This window comes from Vulpes vulpes, chromosome 6 (assembly GCF_048418805.1).
Source record: "Vulpes vulpes isolate BD-2025 chromosome 6, VulVul3, whole genome shotgun sequence".
NCBI lineage: Eukaryota > Metazoa > Chordata > Mammalia > Carnivora > Canidae > Vulpes > Vulpes vulpes.
In genome coordinates this window covers 102,673,205-102,687,485 of record NC_132785.1, presented here as the reverse complement: position 1 = coordinate 102,687,485, position 14,281 = coordinate 102,673,205, and the positions used below count along the sequence as shown (strand labels likewise).

The 14,281-nt window shown below is 41.3% G+C and overlaps 1 protein-coding gene across 5 annotated transcripts in view; it reads right to left on the bottom strand.

The window, feature by feature from the left end:
- The window catches only part of RAD51B (RAD51 paralog B), a 717,101-nt gene that overhangs the window by 304,963 nt on the left and 397,857 nt on the right, over positions 1 to 14,281 (bottom strand). For all 5 annotated transcript variants that reach the window (XM_072761803.1, XM_072761804.1, XM_026008457.2 and 2 more), the window contains exon 8: positions 5,215 to 5,311. In XM_072761803.1, the coding sequence (XP_072617904.1) occupies positions 5,215 to 5,311 (97 nt within the window). The remainder of the gene's footprint in view (positions 1 to 5,214; positions 5,312 to 14,281) is intronic.

The window sequence follows — 14,281 nt, the reverse complement described above, 5'->3', positions numbered from 1 at the left end:
GAGGGCCTTGGAGCTAAAGTGTGGAGAGAGCTCTGCTAAATTGACCAACCCACCCCAAAGTCTGTGGTTAATGGATTACAAATTTGGGTAATGCCGGACAATAAATTACAACTATAATAATAAAGCTGAAAGTACACACAATTTAAGCAGAAACACCAGTGTTTTTTTTATCGGAAATGAAAGAAACCATTGATCATAGCAACTGTCTGAGATTAGCAGGGAGCGACATTTTCAAACATCCTGCAGTAAATCCAGAGCAGATCCAGCTGGAAAGCAAGAGTGGAAATAAAACTTGAAAATTCATACCATGCTTTGAAGTCTGCTTCTTTCACAACCATGAGTCCCTGATTCGCCCCAACCATTCTGAGCTGCTTTTGCTTGTTGAATTTATTTTAAAAGAGACACAAGCCATGCACTTGCATATAATCTTTCAAATGGACTCCAGCTTTTTGCAGGGATGGTTTGTTAAAGAGTATGAATCCCAAAATACTTTCTCTTGCACATGAAATCAGCCATCAATCCAACTGGAATAGAAAGGCTTCCACTACTAAAACTAGAAACCACTCTGGGTTCTAGTAAGTACTGCTTTCTCTCTTGTGTTCTTTCCTTTACCCATCCATGCACTTTTAATTTTTAGTTTTTGAGTGCTATTGTCCATCAAAAAATATTAATGCAGATAAAAGGATACTAACATGCCAGATGCTGAATGCCAGGATGGCAGCCTAATAATGTCTTCCTTTCCATAAAGCCATCTGGGGCTCCTGAAATGGGCCAGGTCATCATACTGAAGTGACTGCTATCCCATTAAATCATCAGAGGAGAAGAAGCCAATGGTGTAGGTTGAGCAGAGCTTCAATCTTACACAGGCCCCACTGTCACCAGACGTCAACCTCACCTACCAACTGTGCTTGTGTGGACAGGAGCCCAGCCGGTCCTTCTGCCCAAATCCCAGGTGACTTCAGAACAGGGTATGGAGTCTTAGGCCAGTTGGACTGCTAGATCTTTTCTCTACTGATCATTACAGGGAAAAGGGATATTCCCTAGAACAGAGATCCAGTCATCCTTAGTATTTTCGATGTCCACTAGGAAAAACTGGCAAGGGCATCTAAGGAACATGTCCTTGGCGACAGAACAGTCATAATAACCGAGTCAATAACCAGTCACTCAACTTTGTAATAACCTAGTTGCCTGAGTTTCTGTCAACAAAACGAAAAACTAAAGAAGAAAATACTTTGATTCACAGTGCCTGGGCAAGAACAATGTAGATTATAAAACCAGACATCTGGATTTCTGCCCTTAGGTTCAGTTCACAGGACAGTGAATTTTGGTCAATTTGCATTAAGTCTTGAAGGTTCCATTCTTCCCACTGAGTGAAATAATGTTTGTGAAAGGCAAGCTGAAAACTGACAAGCATACTGCATCTATGAGAAGTTATTTTAATGAAATAGGGAAAATTCAAATTTCAATCAGCCCTCTGATTCCTTCTCAAGGCACAAAGCTATGGGGCAGGAGCAATATGAAGAAAGTCCTTGACCTCTGGGGCCTACATCTCTCTTCTTTGGCTCTTCTACCTGGGAGCTAGGTAATGCAACAGTGTAATGAAACTCCAATGAAGGGAATCATACCTTGGAACCAAGCAGTGAACATGGTCTACATTGTCCAAGCAACAACCCAGCCATAAACTTAATAAGAAAAAAAAAAAAACTAGCAACACAAAAACAAAGAACTCTCAACTTTACAAACACTGGGAGGGCAACAGCTGGTCAGCCGAGATTAAAGGAGCGTGAGAGAGCACCTCCCCATCTCCTGAGTTCTCCTCCCCCATAGAGGTCCCTGCAGCCAGCCAGCGCTCGCTTTTACAGCTCTGTGAGGATGACCTTGTTCCAGCTAAGATAGGGGCTCTTTGATCTCAGCAGGGGGATGCTCTGGGCCTGCAGCTGGCAGATATTAATAGTACAGGATCCGCTGGGGTGGAAGAGATCTCTCAGTTGGGCCAGGTCACTTGTATTCCCTGCTCTGCATCAGAGCAGAAGGGACTTCATTTCCCTGAATTGGCCCCTGCTGGGTATTTCCCTAGGTCAACTCAGATCATTTTATTGCTGGCTGCTCTTGGCCGCTTGTTCTCACCCCACAACTGTTTTCAAGGGAGACTGTTTAAGCTGTGCCCCCTGCTCTGCAGCTGAAATCTATTACACGACGGGTGGACCTTGAGCTCACTGCATCACTGTTTCTCACTCTCACTGGTTTGCTCATGTTTCTTCTTGTGTACGTTTGTGTGGAGAAAAAGGCAGAGAGCAAGAGACAGACAGACCACAGCATAATGGTTTACAAAATAAGGATATAGCAATGGGGGAGAGGTATAGCTATACTCTAATAGGTATACCAAAGTATCAATGCTAAAATTCCTAAAGATCCTTTCTATTATGCTTAATCTAGGAAAATACAAGGCCATTCTTCTCATTCCATAAGACAGAATTTTAAAACCCCATCAACAAGTGAATGCTCCTGATCTTCAGATCCACATCATGATCTCTGAATGGTTGAGTAGAAAAGACCTCAACAATCTTGTATTTCCAACCTGTCATTTAATAGAAGAAGAAAAAAACCACCGGAGGCCTTAAGTCATCAAAAGACCCGCCCAAGCTCACAAGGCTAATTAACACAATAGCAAAGTTGATACAACAGATACTGGAAACAACCAAGTAATTTACTAACCATAGTGGCATTAGCAACCATTGCAATGTGTTTGAATAGGTATAAATGTTTTAAGAAAATTGCCCATTTTTGTTCACTGGTAAGGAACTTCATTATAGATTTCAGGAAAAATACTTCCAAAGCCTCTTTACCTGCTCAGCTATGCAAAGGAAAGATCTAGAAAAACAATTGTTTCCATTCCCCCTAGGATTTCATCATTTAAAAAGTTGTCTAATGATAAGCTGGTAAATCTCCCCTTGTCACGAATACAACTTTACCATTTTCTGGAAGCAGTTACCCTGGAGCCCCAAAACAATTTCCTTTGTCTCTATTCTGCTTTTCCTCTTTGCTTAGGATAAACCAAGGAAGCCAAGACAAACCAAAGTACTATCACTTATTGGTTTATAAATAAGGAAACAAGATTGTTTTTTCTCCTCAAAGCTGAATAAATGAGTGTGTGCGTACATGTGAAATAATCACAATAATTTTTAATGAGGTTCTTTATGTCAATATCACTGTTACTGTTTACAAAGTACTTACTACCATGGCATCCACTTAGCATTTATTTACTGCTTACCCTGTACCTAGAACTTGGCTAGTCACTCAGGATACAAAAGGATACAAGATAGCCTATGCCCTTAAAAAAATCTGCCAATCTAGGCAGGAAACCATGATAAGTTAGGTTAATTTTCCTAGACTTTTTCTTTATAAAGCAGAGCAGGTAAAAGAACCACGGAGGAGGAGGAGGAAGGAGTGAGACCTCCCTGGAGTTCAGACTGAAACAAATAATGAGGTTTTGCAGAAGATGTGGTCTTTAAATAAACCTTGACTGAGTTGAAGGATTTGGAAAGAAAGGGAGCAGTACAAGTGAAAAAGAGAAATGCTGTTCTAGATAGGAGGCTGTCTGTATGTACAGCAGCACGGGGCAGGAGTGGGGAGTGGCGGGCAGAAAGCACATTTGATGGAGGAGCTTCACCCAGGCATTGACAAGAACCAAGGGGACTAGGAAGGAAAGGGCAGACTGTGAGGAGTGAGGAGGCACTGTCTCTAGTGGTGTTTAGGAAACCGATCCACACAAAAGAAAAGCAAGAAAATCCTGACTTTTAGCACGTGCTGGTTCCTGTGGTATATATACTTCCACCCTGGCAGGTTTCAGGCTGACAAACCACAAATGCCTGGATATTTTAAAAGCGGCTTACTGATTTTAGCTCATTCTCAGAAAATGGGCTAATACAATTCCAAAACTTCTGAGTAGGAGAGAGACACAGTAAAAGGAAGCCAGAGTCGGAGAGTTGAATTTGGTAGTGGCATAATAGAAATGGTAGAGACACTGGATTGGGTAGTCCATTCTGGAATATATAAAAAAAATCCAGCTGTGAGTTCACTAGGTCAGCTGATCACAATACAAATTACAAAGAAGAGGCACCTGGCTGGCTTAGTCTGTAGAGCATGCCGCTCTTGACCTCAGTCATGAGTTCAAGCCCCACACAAAGAAGAGGGGGCAGAGGAAGAATATATTTGGAAAGAAGAATCAAAAAGACTGGATGAGAGGAGTGTAGGGAGGGAGGAATAAATGATTCATTCAGGTTTTCAGTCTAGGTGATGATGGGGAGGGATGACATATCACTGAATGGGGAAATAGGGAACACAGAGCATTTTAGAATCTTTATAAATAAATAATTAGTTTTTTTGCTCTGAAAAACACCACCAAGAAGCAGGGCCGTGGTCCTTCCAATTTTTGAGCCCATATACTGCAGACAATTCACAGAAGACCACCTGGGCAGTCAGGAACCTTGATAGGCCTATAAGTCCCATCTCCTCCCTCATGAATACTTCTCAGAAAATGGAAGTGCAGAGGGGTCTGTCATAGCTATGAACATTTATCCAGCCCACAGCTAGCAGAACTCAGAAATGTCACATAAGAACTTTCAATAAAACTAGAAACCACCCACTGGCTCAGTGGTGTAATTCCCCTAGCTACGTAAACCATAGACAGCCTGACCTTTGCTAGCATGGGAGGGTGGAGAAAATTTTGCAGACTTACCAACGTGGAGAGTTTTTCTTAAACTTTCTGTAAAGCTGGTTGGGAATGCCACATCTCCAGCACATGACACTGGTGTACACTTTTAGCCAGTCCAAACCAATAAAGCCAATCTATGAGCATCAGTCTCAAAAATCAAGTCACTTAGCAGTTGGCCAGCCCTTATACCAAGGACCCAAAATCAACCTATGGAGATGTGACCAGTTTCAAGATTGAGGTGATGGATGTCTGTGAGGGTGACTCACTCAGACAATAAAGGAAGTTCGCCTCTAGAGACAGGGCAAGAGCCTCTCCAAATACAAGGGATCAGATGCCAGGGAAGTTGGCTAAGCCTAAATGGCCAGGCTCTGGCTGGGTTCGCTGGCCAGGGCCTCTGAGCCCAGTCTCCCAGAGCCACAGGGGGCAGAGAGGCAGAGAAGAGAGGCAGTGGGGCTATATGTCAGTGTCAAGTTTCTGCCCCTCTAGGACAGATCCCTTACCTTCAGACAGGGACAAATCATCAGCTGGAGACACCAGGTCTGCCTGAGAAGCTAGGGCTCTGCTTAGATGCGTTGTAATTTGATTCGTCAAGATAACCTGTGAACAGACAGGGAGGAGGAGGGGGAAGGGAAAAGAAAGAGACCAAATTAATTATTAGAGTTCTCAGAGGACAGACTGTGGTTCAGTGGAGGACTGATAAGCACACAGGTAGGAAAACCCCAGTTCTGACTTCCATCAGTTTTTGTTTTTTGTTTTTTTGTTTTGTTTTTTTTTTTACTTCCATCAGTTTTATCTGAAGGCCAGAATATCTGGCAAAACCTACAGGTCATTCAAAACACAGAAAACAGGCAAGAGGCTTCTTTTGGAGCTTAACCTACCAATCGATTCTTTCTAAAGGCTGAATAAATTGAGACCGAGAGGCATTGTCATGTTAGCTAAATAACAGAAGGCTTACCAGAGAATGAAGATGCACATGAACACATTTTGTCAAACTTCAATGTTTAGGATTATATCTACAAGCCAAGATATTGCTAGTGCTAAATAAAAGCAATAATTTAACATCTGGATGCCTGTGGCTTCTTTCTTATTAACTCAAAGTCAGGGTTTTATTTCCAAATTTGTGAAACTGTAATGAGATTCGTCTGTAAAGAAATCACACTGTTCTTATAGGTTTGTTGAACTCCAACAAAAAATTCCAGTCTCACTATGCATTTAAAACACAAGTTAATATAATCCCATGTATACAAAATAAGGTTCATAGCATTTAAATCCATATGATCCACTGCCACGCAGAGGCATTTGATTTAGTTGATAAACTATTCTCTTCCTTAAAAATCTTACTTATAAAATTTACTATGTTGTTTAGAAACCTGTAAGGACGAATAAAATACAAATTATCTCCTGGAACATTACATTGACTAACACAATTGTTTCCCTAGGTTTGGGTATCTGCACCATGCTAAAAACTGTGAGCATCCTGGTTACTCAGAGGAAATGGCCCTTCTGAAAAGGGTACTAGGCACTTAGTATCTGGAATGAGCATCTAGTTGGACTGTTTTGGTTTGTCCTGAGGGTCAGTTATGGCTTTTTTGCCACCCAAAATGGAACAGAAATGGAAGTTGTCTCCATTCTTTATTGTCTGGCTTTTCAGCCACACCTCTGTCACTGTCTCTTGAATGAACCAGGGACACATCATAAATCCTCTACCAATGGCAGCTTAATTGAGAGCTGAGAGGGGAGCATAATGGCAAGGTCAGGCAAAGAAATGAAGTACTCTATTAGCAAAGACAACCTTTGCAAGGTGTCTGTGTATCAACTAGGCTTATGAGTCTCCAACTACTTTGAAACGATGGTCAGATACTGCAGCATTCTGCAGAGTGTTTGCCCATCTTATCCTCTCTGCTGCATTGCTATTTTTCATCTGGACTGGTAAGAATCACATACAATGTGTCTTCAATTACAGGCTTTACACAGTCAAATAATAGCCTGCTCTTTCAAGAACAAATGTTCATTCTTAGGAGTATGAATAAAAATAATGTTCTCTTTTTATTATGTAAGACATGAGCTTTGGAGTTTAATTAAACTGGATTCAAATTCTGACTGACACTGCACACCTTGGGAAGGTTACTTAAACTTTTGAGCTTCACTTGCTCATATGTAAAATCATACCCATCTTTATAGAATTGTTATGAGAATTAAGTGAAATAATCAATGTGAGGCACCTAACATTATGTGTGGCATATAGTAAATAGTCAATAAACAGAAGCTATTGTTATTGGTGTTATTTTCTTCAGAATGATGCTATTATAGGTTTTATGTATGTATACACACACACACACACACACACATATATATATATGTACACACTATATAGTAATTGCCACATGCTTCAGACACTTGGATCTCACAGAACACTAAATCACAACTTTCTACTTTAGGATATATGTCAGGCTCTGATCATTTCTACTAATCTTAGTCTCTCTTAAGATTTATTCAATTGCGAGGAATTTGTATAAAAATCTCAGTAAGAAAAAGATAGCAATTATTTAAAGGCAGGCTAATAAGTTACTGGTAGTACTCTGAAAATACTATATGCCTTATTACCAATGAACAAAACCATGTATCGGTCTGTCCTAGTTTTTAAAAACATGAAGCTTCTGAGAGATCAGAATAGGTAAACTCTACTTTTTTAGAGGATTCTTCGAAAAGATGGCTTGGTAAAAATGAAAGAACTCCAATGATATGGTAATGATAATACAAAACAATGTATTGAATACCTACCATGCAAGGCCTGTCACCATATACACAGAGGGAAATAAAAAGGTAAATGTACTCTATGTCTTCTCTAGAAACTTGTAAGTTAGAGATGAGCCATTTACAGAAATATTCAGATCATTTGATGATTGATGAACGGAAGCTCATTTTTATTATTACACCAGTCCTATAATGGAAACTTGTTCTGAGATGATGGTTTTAGTATAAGTTACGTCCTGTAGAACCTCAAACCAAACCAGATGTCCCTCTGAAGGTACTCAGCCCCATTTCCACTTTCAATGAAAGACAAGGTGGAGAAGAAAACATTTCACTCCCCAAGGGCAAAAGAATAAGCTCCTAAGTGGTTTTCCTAATAATCCTCTCCTTTTGTATTATGCACCTGAAAGCCAAATCACTGAAGGACACATAGCAACCAAACTTAGGGGTTTGCTAATCAAACCATCTTACTAAATTGTTGTGGTTTTCTAAACCTGTGTTCAGCAAAATGATAGAATGGAAACATTTTCAAATAGCATCAATGACAAATAACCATGGCTTGGGTAGAAGCCTATAGATGTGTTGTCCTCTGAGGCAATCTGGACACCTGAAAATTACACCCTTAAAATATAAAATATTATTACAAGTTATAAACAGAGTCTTAATACTACCTAGTTTCTGAAAATTTGTCCTGACTGACACTTCAGATGGGCTTTCTTGCCACTTTGTTCCATTGGAAAGATTAAGGCTTCTAATGCTTGGTGTATATTTGTGGGGAGCAGTTTGCACAGTAGTTAGGGTGAGTGCTTGGGAGTCGGACAGACCAGAGTTAAGATCCTTGGCTTTACCACTTACTAGCTATATAACATTGGGTAAGGCTCATAACCTCTCTGGTGTGATAATACTGGACTCACAGGGTTTCATTAAATTGGATAATGCACACAAGATCCTAGCATTAGTGCCTGACCAATGGTAAGTGCTAAAATGTTAACTACTAAAGACCATTGTCTTTAGTTATCCTTTGCTGACTGGTACCTTTGTTTTTAGATAGAAAACATACCTGATTCCGTTTTGTATAGCAAATAGCCCACTACTGACAAAGAACAAATGTTATGTTTAAATGATATGTTTAAAAAGCAATGACAATTTAAGTGAAATTATATCAACTACTTTTGCCATTTCTCTAAAAGTATGGCTCATTTAAACATACCACACCCCTGCCCCCATCAACTACAAATCCAAAGGCCCAAATGGGGTTCTTGGACTAAGGGAAAGATATGCTGTTTTTCTCTTTGTTTTGTTTTTAATGATCATATTACATTTGAAGGCAGGAGGAGATGAAAGTCTAGCGCAACGTTTATTCTTCAGGAAGGAGAACATGTAGAGGAGGCTTTGTAAGTCAGATAAAGTAACTATTGTCTTCACTCAACTCTATACATACAGAGAGAGACCACTTACTCCCAGGGCTTCTTCATGCTGCCCTCTGGGTTATAGTATGTTTCGGGTGTACTTGACTTGGAAATGGTCCCTCTTATCATGCCACGTAGACTTTAAGTCTCATTTTTAGTGTTCCTCTCCCAAGGTAACAATGGGGTGAGACTTCTTCATCCAAAGACCACGTCCCTGAGTTCTAAGTTTTCTCTTGCATTATCTGGTTTTCTCTAAGTGCATCCTACTCAACCCTTCTGTATATAGCATCTGTGCTCAGTTTAAAGACACAATAATGCTCTTTATAAAAGAAGAAACTTTAGGGTACATATTCATAAATAACCCAGTAAGTCCTACTTTCACAGAAAATAGGACTTAGAGAAAAAAGTTGGAGAAACAGGAACTAGTTAAAGACCAGGTGAACTAATGAGGCAGATAGGTGGGAAAGAATGCCATTTTGATCAGTAGACAAGGTCCTGTGAATGAAAGAGCCAACTAACACACAAACAGATATATGACTCATTTCCACTAAATATCAAAAAAAAAAAAAAAAAAAAAAAAGCTTAAGAGAACAAACTGGAGACAAGAAGATAGGAACAGAATAAACTGGTCAGAACCATCGGCCCCAAGGGTCAGAGGGTTGGGGAGCTACAGTCTACTGGCCAATTGAGCTTGCCTCTCCATTAGTCTCTGTGTCCATTGCGACCATTTGCCTTCAGTTGACCCATCTTTCTTCGGCTATGCTATGACCAGACTATATCTATGCTATACCCATGCCCCCACACCCTACTCATGCTTCCTGCTCCTGGTCCAGAATATATTCTACCGTAGGAGGCCACTGTATGTCTAGTCTGATCCACTCTACAGTGAAGTATTAGTATTTCTGCTGGGACCTCCCAGAGTAGTCACTTAGTATATTCCAGCCCATGGTAAGTACTGGAAAATGGGAGAAGAGAAAATGCAACAGCCCTGGAGAAATCAGGGTGGATAACTGTCAGATCTAAAGGCACAGCCTTTGGCAGCAGAAGCTCCTTTTATTTGATTCTTGGAAGATGACAGAGAAGAAGGATGTTATTGTAAGTCAGGGAAAGAATAGGTTGGAATGGAACATCTGGCCCTCTTTGGTCAGCAGAGGAAATCTTCAGGGTCAGCAAAACAGTAACTCAATCTTTACAAATCAGATTTTTTTAAGGACCTAAATATATGGCACGTGCCCTCATTCAAATTTCTGAGGGGACAAGTGAGAGGCAAAATTTGTAAGCCCCACTTTCCACCAGGTAAACTAGAGTCACCTGCCTGAGGTCAACAGCTCAGGTAAAAAGAGGGATGGGTGTCTCGGCTTTCCCGCTCACTCCTAAGGCAGCAGTGGGCAGAAGAGAGAGGAACTGAGCTCAGACCCTAGGACAGGTGACTTTTCCAGGACTGCATGTCCTGGTCTAGAGAATTTAATCTATAGATTTCTTTATTATTTTTAATGCCCAGAAATTATATTATCAAAGTGTTACATTGTAACAAGAGACTGATCTTATGACAAGAGTCCTTTTGGACTCTGATGCTATGAAATAACCATAAATCAAGAAGGTAAATAGCTTTAGCTTCTACAAAAGAGCCAAGCATTTGAGGCAATCTGAGGAAAATGCTGACTATCTCTTTGGTGTTTTTTAATGGCCACAGATGCATATCATTTCCAAGGCCCACAGAAGGCCTAGAATCTAAAGCTTTTTGTGGAACTCATGTCTAAGGGCTAGAGGAATTGTGAGGCCTCATGGGGGCATTTCTATGCCCCTAAAAACACCCACTTCCTCCTCCCACCCACTCCCTGTCAGAATCCTGCTACAATCTAACACAGAGAATCAGACAAGTTTCAAAATCACTTCAATTGGGCCTATAGGGCTAGGTCCAACGATTGCCCTAATGCTCTTGTTTTACTCAAGTGAACAGACAATGCACAGATCACCTGGCCAGCCAGGAAAAGAACAACACTGGAGTGCCAGACAGAGAGGCTGGGACTAACTCTGCTCACAGACCTCCTGCCTGCCACCCATCTAGTACTCTCAAAATGACAGGGCTCTTCACAGGTTCCAAAGGCAGAGTTAATTTTTTCTTCTTTTTGTATTAAACATGCTCTATCTGCCCAAGGTACACTTTTTTAAACTGGTATTTTTGGTATCTTAAATGATTCTAATTGCCAGATAGGACAATGATGGATCCTTCCTATCTAAACATAGGCCTTGGATAAGTCAGAAATTCTGGTTTTAATCCTGGCTCTGTTAAGGGTTGCTGAATGTCCTGCTTTTAAGAAGACAGAGGCCAGAATTTTCCTGTGAGAAATTGTTAAGGTTCATTGGGTCCTTTCATCACCAAGGCTTGAGAGAAAGGCCCTGGAGTGGTTTTTACCATACTCTCCTCTTGATTCCCAAATATGACAGTGTCTGCCCCAACCCATTCTGCTATATAGGAGTTGGGAGTGACAGGGAACCAGAGTTGGGGGGTAAGCAGGGGGAGGGCATGAGGGATCTGAGGGAGCTCTGCGTGCAGTGTAGGAACAGAGGGAGTCCCCTGAAAGAGGCCTAGAGGTCCACACTCATGCCTCTCCCCTGACTCTCCTCATCCCAATCCCTTCCTGTCACTTTCAGCTTTGAAAAGAGATATCCAGTATTTGTTGTGAGGAAAAGTCAGACCAAATATTTTGGAGTTTGAGCATCACAGATCTGGTTTTACTATTCACTGGCTTAATATTGCCAAGGTCTGGAAAATTATAAATCATTCCATTATGAGAAAATAATCATTTTTCTTTCGCTTCAGCCCAGAGGATATCATTTCTAGAATAGAGAACTGATAAGGCTTTAGTATTCCAGCCTGCTTGAAGGTCTGCTGACAATTGTTTTCTGGGAAAATATGAAAGGCTGTGGGGGATTTTCCTTTCAAAATATTTGTGGTAAAAGGACCAAACTTCAATTTGGCTTGAAGAAAACACTATTGTGGTAGGCAGGCATCCTGCTTCGTATTTTTGGCTCTGTCACTGTTGCAATTCTGCTGTGCAATTCTAGAAAATGCTCCTAACTTCTCTGAACCTAAAAAGTGTTAAGTTAAAAAAAAAAAGTGTTGAGTCCATAAAAGATATAAAGAAAATGAATATATTATGACTATAAATGTAGCAATCTGCTATGAAAAATGTTATACATTTCAACTCACATCAGGATGAGTGTTATAATTTAAAATCCATCTTATCATTGATTCTCATCATCTCCACCCTTAAGAAATCCATTTTACACAGAACCAATTGGCAGTGGCTGAGGAAGAGAGAAGGAAGAAAAAGAATGAGGGACACAACTTCAAATAATTTTGTATTTGTGGTGAGAATTCTTTCAAATCTTGATAAAAATTCGCATCTCTTATTATGAACCTGGAGGTTCATAGGTTATAGGTTTCACTGTGAAAATTCACAGGCAAAGCTCAAGAAATACTGCTTAGCAGGAGAGGCCCTAAAGTACAAGAGTCCCTAATGAAGATACTGGCTCAGTATGAGGCCCTGAAGATGGAAGAGAAATGAATCTCCACAGCTTTGCACAAACACACACTCAATCACACAGAAATTGATAATAATCCTGCTTCTGTCTCATGTTAGCCATTGTCTAGACCACTGAGTTCAGAGGAAATGAACTGAAGTGAAACTGTGTCTGCCATTTGGTCAAAGTAAACATACAAGAAAACGGCAGCACTATAGGGTGGCTTTCTCTTTGGTCTACTTCTCCAGGGGTGCACATGCAAGGGGATGCGGTGGGAACCCTGGGGTGGCAGCTACTGTGTAGGCGTGAAAGCTCTGGTTCCACTGTCAGCTTGCCGTTCCACTGGCTACGATGGGTTGAGGTTAACACATGCTGGTTCCGGGTCTCAAATGGGGTGACAGTTGTAATGAGGCCAACAAACAGCAGCCTGGTGTGTTGTTTCCACCTGCAGCCCAACCTAGGCGACATCCTGTCAGTGATCTTGGGCTTATTGTAGAAAATAACACGGACCATTGGCGAACTGCGACAGTGTGCTCACAGTGGCTTTGAATAGTGCATTCCCTAACTGTGTGCTGTTAGCATAGGGTCAAATAGGTCTCTGGCCAACAGGGGCTTGGAAACGAACAAGGCCAATTGCTGGATGACTCTGAAGTTCACAGATTTGGAAGAAACCTTCCTACCAGCCTTCACTGCACCGTACATTTCTTGCGGCCGAGTCACTTTTGCGTGGTTTGTTTGGTTGTCCTCGCCCACTCCCTTACTGCCCACTGAGCCCCACAGAAAGGCAGGGGAGGTGAATTTCCAACAGCCCCCTGAGTTTCTGCTGACCTTTTTAGGTGTTTTTGTTACTTGATGGTGCTTTCTATTCACGTGTACTCCTGGGGTCTGGGGATTCCCCTCCTTTTGATTTCCAAAGAGGGTTAGAAAGACACAGCTTTGTGATCAGTCCATCACAGGCAGCTACTATTGACTGATTTCCCCTCCTTAGACTCATTTGAGACTAAGAAAATAGTTCTGTTGAGTCACTTGCTCCCCAGGGGTCTGAAAATAGGGCTCTTGGGGGAGTCCAGCCTGATAAACATCAACTTCTTTGCGATTCTCCAACCCCAGCCAAACTTTAGTGGCTTATCGTAGGGAGGAGCTGAAGCCCGGAGGGCCTCAGATCATACCCCACCTTTTAAAAAGCTCCAATGGAGGATGAGCCAACACTAATCTAACTTCTATATCTCTATGCCACTCAGGCAAATGGCATGCCAAGGGCTCTCTGAACTCAGAAACTGAGTGTATGCATTCAATTCTATCTTCAAAGTGTATCTGTAGCATAAAACGAGAGCAAAGATCATTCACAACCTGTTCAAAACATCTGCCTAGGAACAAATTTCCAAGACAGCAGTAGCCTCATCAGAAAAGCCTTTGAACAAAAACTGTTTATTTGATATCCTCAAAGAAGGGATACTGTGTAAAGCATTGTTGTTGTTATTGGGGGGGAGGGGGTTGAGAGCTGAAGCTGTCTATATCCATACTTAAATAAATGACATCAACATACACAAACAATAATAACCTACAGTTAAACAGAGTCAACATAAGAGAGACAGAAGAATAGGGCCAGAACAAATATATTAAAATGGCTAAATATTTACATGGCAAGTGAGGACAGGCCTCCTTCCATAGCAATGCCCTTGGAGTGGAGATCTTCGACCAGGGTCACTAAAAAGCCAATCCCAATCATGGGCTACAGGCCCATAAAATGATGTCCTAGCCAAGGGTAGGTCACATTCAAGGCATGGACCCCAAGGCCAGATGACAAATAGACTTTTAGTTTCCAATATCAACTCCGGTGGCTTGGGAATGGCCATCTGGAGCACTGTCCCAAGGGGAA